Raw genomic sequence first — 2,163 nt, forward strand, 5'->3', positions numbered from 1 at the left:
ACACACACACACACACACACACACACACACACACACACACACACACACACACACACACACACACACACACACACACACACCGACACACACACACACACACACACACACACACACACGCACACACACACACACCGACACACACACACACATATATATAGCGGTACAAAAATATACATTGGTATTGTACCAAGGTAATCAACATTTACTCAACCACTTTACTCGGGAGAGAGATGTCAAACTGCAAACTCAACTGCAGGTCACGTGACGTCGCCCCCATGTCCACACGATCCAACATGTACAAGTTCCAGACCTGCACGTTTCCTGTGAGACAAGGCAAAATATTTACGGTGAGAAAGGTGAGCTCCAGCTGACGGTGCTGGCGGGGTGCAGGTCCGGTGGGGTGCAGGTCCGGTGGGGTGCAGGTCCGGTGGGGTGCAGGTTCGGTGGGGTGCAGGTCCGGTGGAGTGCAGGTCCGGTGGGGTGCAGGTCCGCTGGGGTGCAGGTCCGCTGGGGTGCAGGTCCGCTGGGGTGCAGGTCCGGTGGGGTGCAGGTCCGGTGGGGTGCAGGTTCGGTGGGGTGCAGGTCCGGTGGGGTGCAGGTCCGGTGGAGTGCAGGTCCGGTGGGGTGCAGGTTCGGTGGGGTGCAGGTTCGGTGGGGTGCAGGTCCGGTGGGGTGCAGGTTCGGTGGGGTGCAGGTCCGGTGGGTTGCAGGTCCGGTGGAGTGCAGGTCCGGTGGGGTGCAGGTTCGGTGGGGTGCAGGTCCGGTGGGGTGCAGGTCCGGTGGGGTGCAGGTTCGGTGGGGTGCAGGTCCGGTGGAGTGCAGGTCCGGTGGGGTGCAGGTCCGCTGGGGTGCAGGTCCGCTGGGGTGCAGGTCCGCTGGGGTGCAGGTCCGGTGGGGTGCAGGTCCGGTGGGGTGCAGGTTCGGTGGGGTGCAGGTCCGGTGGGGTGCAGGTCCGGTGGAGTGCAGGTCCGGTGGGGTGCAGGTTCGGTGGGGTGCAGGTTCGGTGGGGTGCAGGTCCGGTGGGGTGCAGGTTCGGTGGGGTGCAGGTCCGGTGGGTTGCAGGTCCGGTGGAGTGCAGGTCCGGTGGGGTGCAGGTTCGGTGGGGTGCAGGTCCGGTGGAGTGCAGGTCCGGTGGGGTGCAGGTCCGGTGGGGTGCAGGTCCGGTGGGGTGCAGGTCCGGTGGGGTGCAGGTTCGGTGGGGTGCAGGTCCGGTGGAGTGCAGGTCCGGTGGGGTGCAGGTCCGCTGGGGTGCAGGTCCGCTGGGGTGCAGGTCCGCTGGGGTGCAGGTCCGGTGGGGTGCAGGTCCGGTGGGGTGCAGGTTCGGTGGGGTGCAGGTCCGGTGGGGTGCAGGTCCGGTGGAGTGCAGGTCCGGTGGGGTGCAGGTCCGGTGGGGTGCAGGTTCGGTGGGGTGCAGGTCCGGTGGGGTGCAGGTCCGCTGGGGTGCAGGTCCGCTGGGGTGCAGGTCCGCTGGGGTGCAGGTCCGCTGGGGTGCAGGTCCGGTGGGGTGCAGGTTCGGTGGGGTGTGAAGGCTACAATGGGTAGAGCATTTAACCGGTTACCTATTCTGACGGGGCGGGACGGTACGGTGCGTGGCGGTCATTTTATGTATGGTGTGAATCAGCCTTTGTTGAAACATGTAGGATGATGTGTTTTGAGAGGTTTCTTTGTTCAAAATCAACTAAGTTCTTGCAGTATGTCCAGCTTTCTTAAAATAAACTTTAGAAAAATATATATAATAGAAATCTGAACTAACGATGATTTAAAAATAATAATAATAATAATAACACAAGCGCCATAAATTTTACACAGAGATAAAGAATCTATAGAAAAAATAATAACCATTACTTTTACTCTGGCTTGATTTTTGTATAAATTAAATGCACAAACTTGCCACGGATCAACCTATACCATGTTGTCTCGTTTCGACTTGCTTTTGAGTGTTTTGGCGAGCGTTTGGCACTGCGAAAAGTTGCTTGAGATTGCCTCCCGATATCTCCCATAAGTTGACGATTCTGACCATCAGATTTTCCGTCAGATTAATTTGATTTCGAAAATGGAAGCGGATTTTATGCACGAAAAGATTGATTTTTTTTCTTCTTCTTCTTTTTCTTCTTTATTCTTTCTTTCGTAACTGTGACAGGAGAAGTAAAAGAATTTAGTGAA

The 2,163-nt window shown here is 57.1% G+C and overlaps 1 protein-coding gene across 1 annotated transcript in view; it reads right to left on the minus strand.

The window, feature by feature from the left end:
* Positions 1–202: 202 nt before the first annotated feature.
* LOC138860967 (uncharacterized) overlaps positions 203–2,163 on the minus strand; it is a 21,043-nt gene continuing 19,082 nt past the window's right edge. Inside the window, exon 2 of the mRNA XM_070119594.1 lies at positions 203–1,529. Coding sequence (XP_069975695.1) covers positions 203–1,529 — 1,327 coding nt within the window. The remainder of the gene's footprint in view (positions 1,530–2,163) is intronic.

The sequence above is a fragment of the Penaeus vannamei genome, unplaced genomic scaffold (assembly GCF_042767895.1).
Source record: "Penaeus vannamei isolate JL-2024 unplaced genomic scaffold, ASM4276789v1 unanchor366, whole genome shotgun sequence".
Taxonomy (NCBI): domain Eukaryota; kingdom Metazoa; phylum Arthropoda; class Malacostraca; order Decapoda; family Penaeidae; genus Penaeus; species Penaeus vannamei.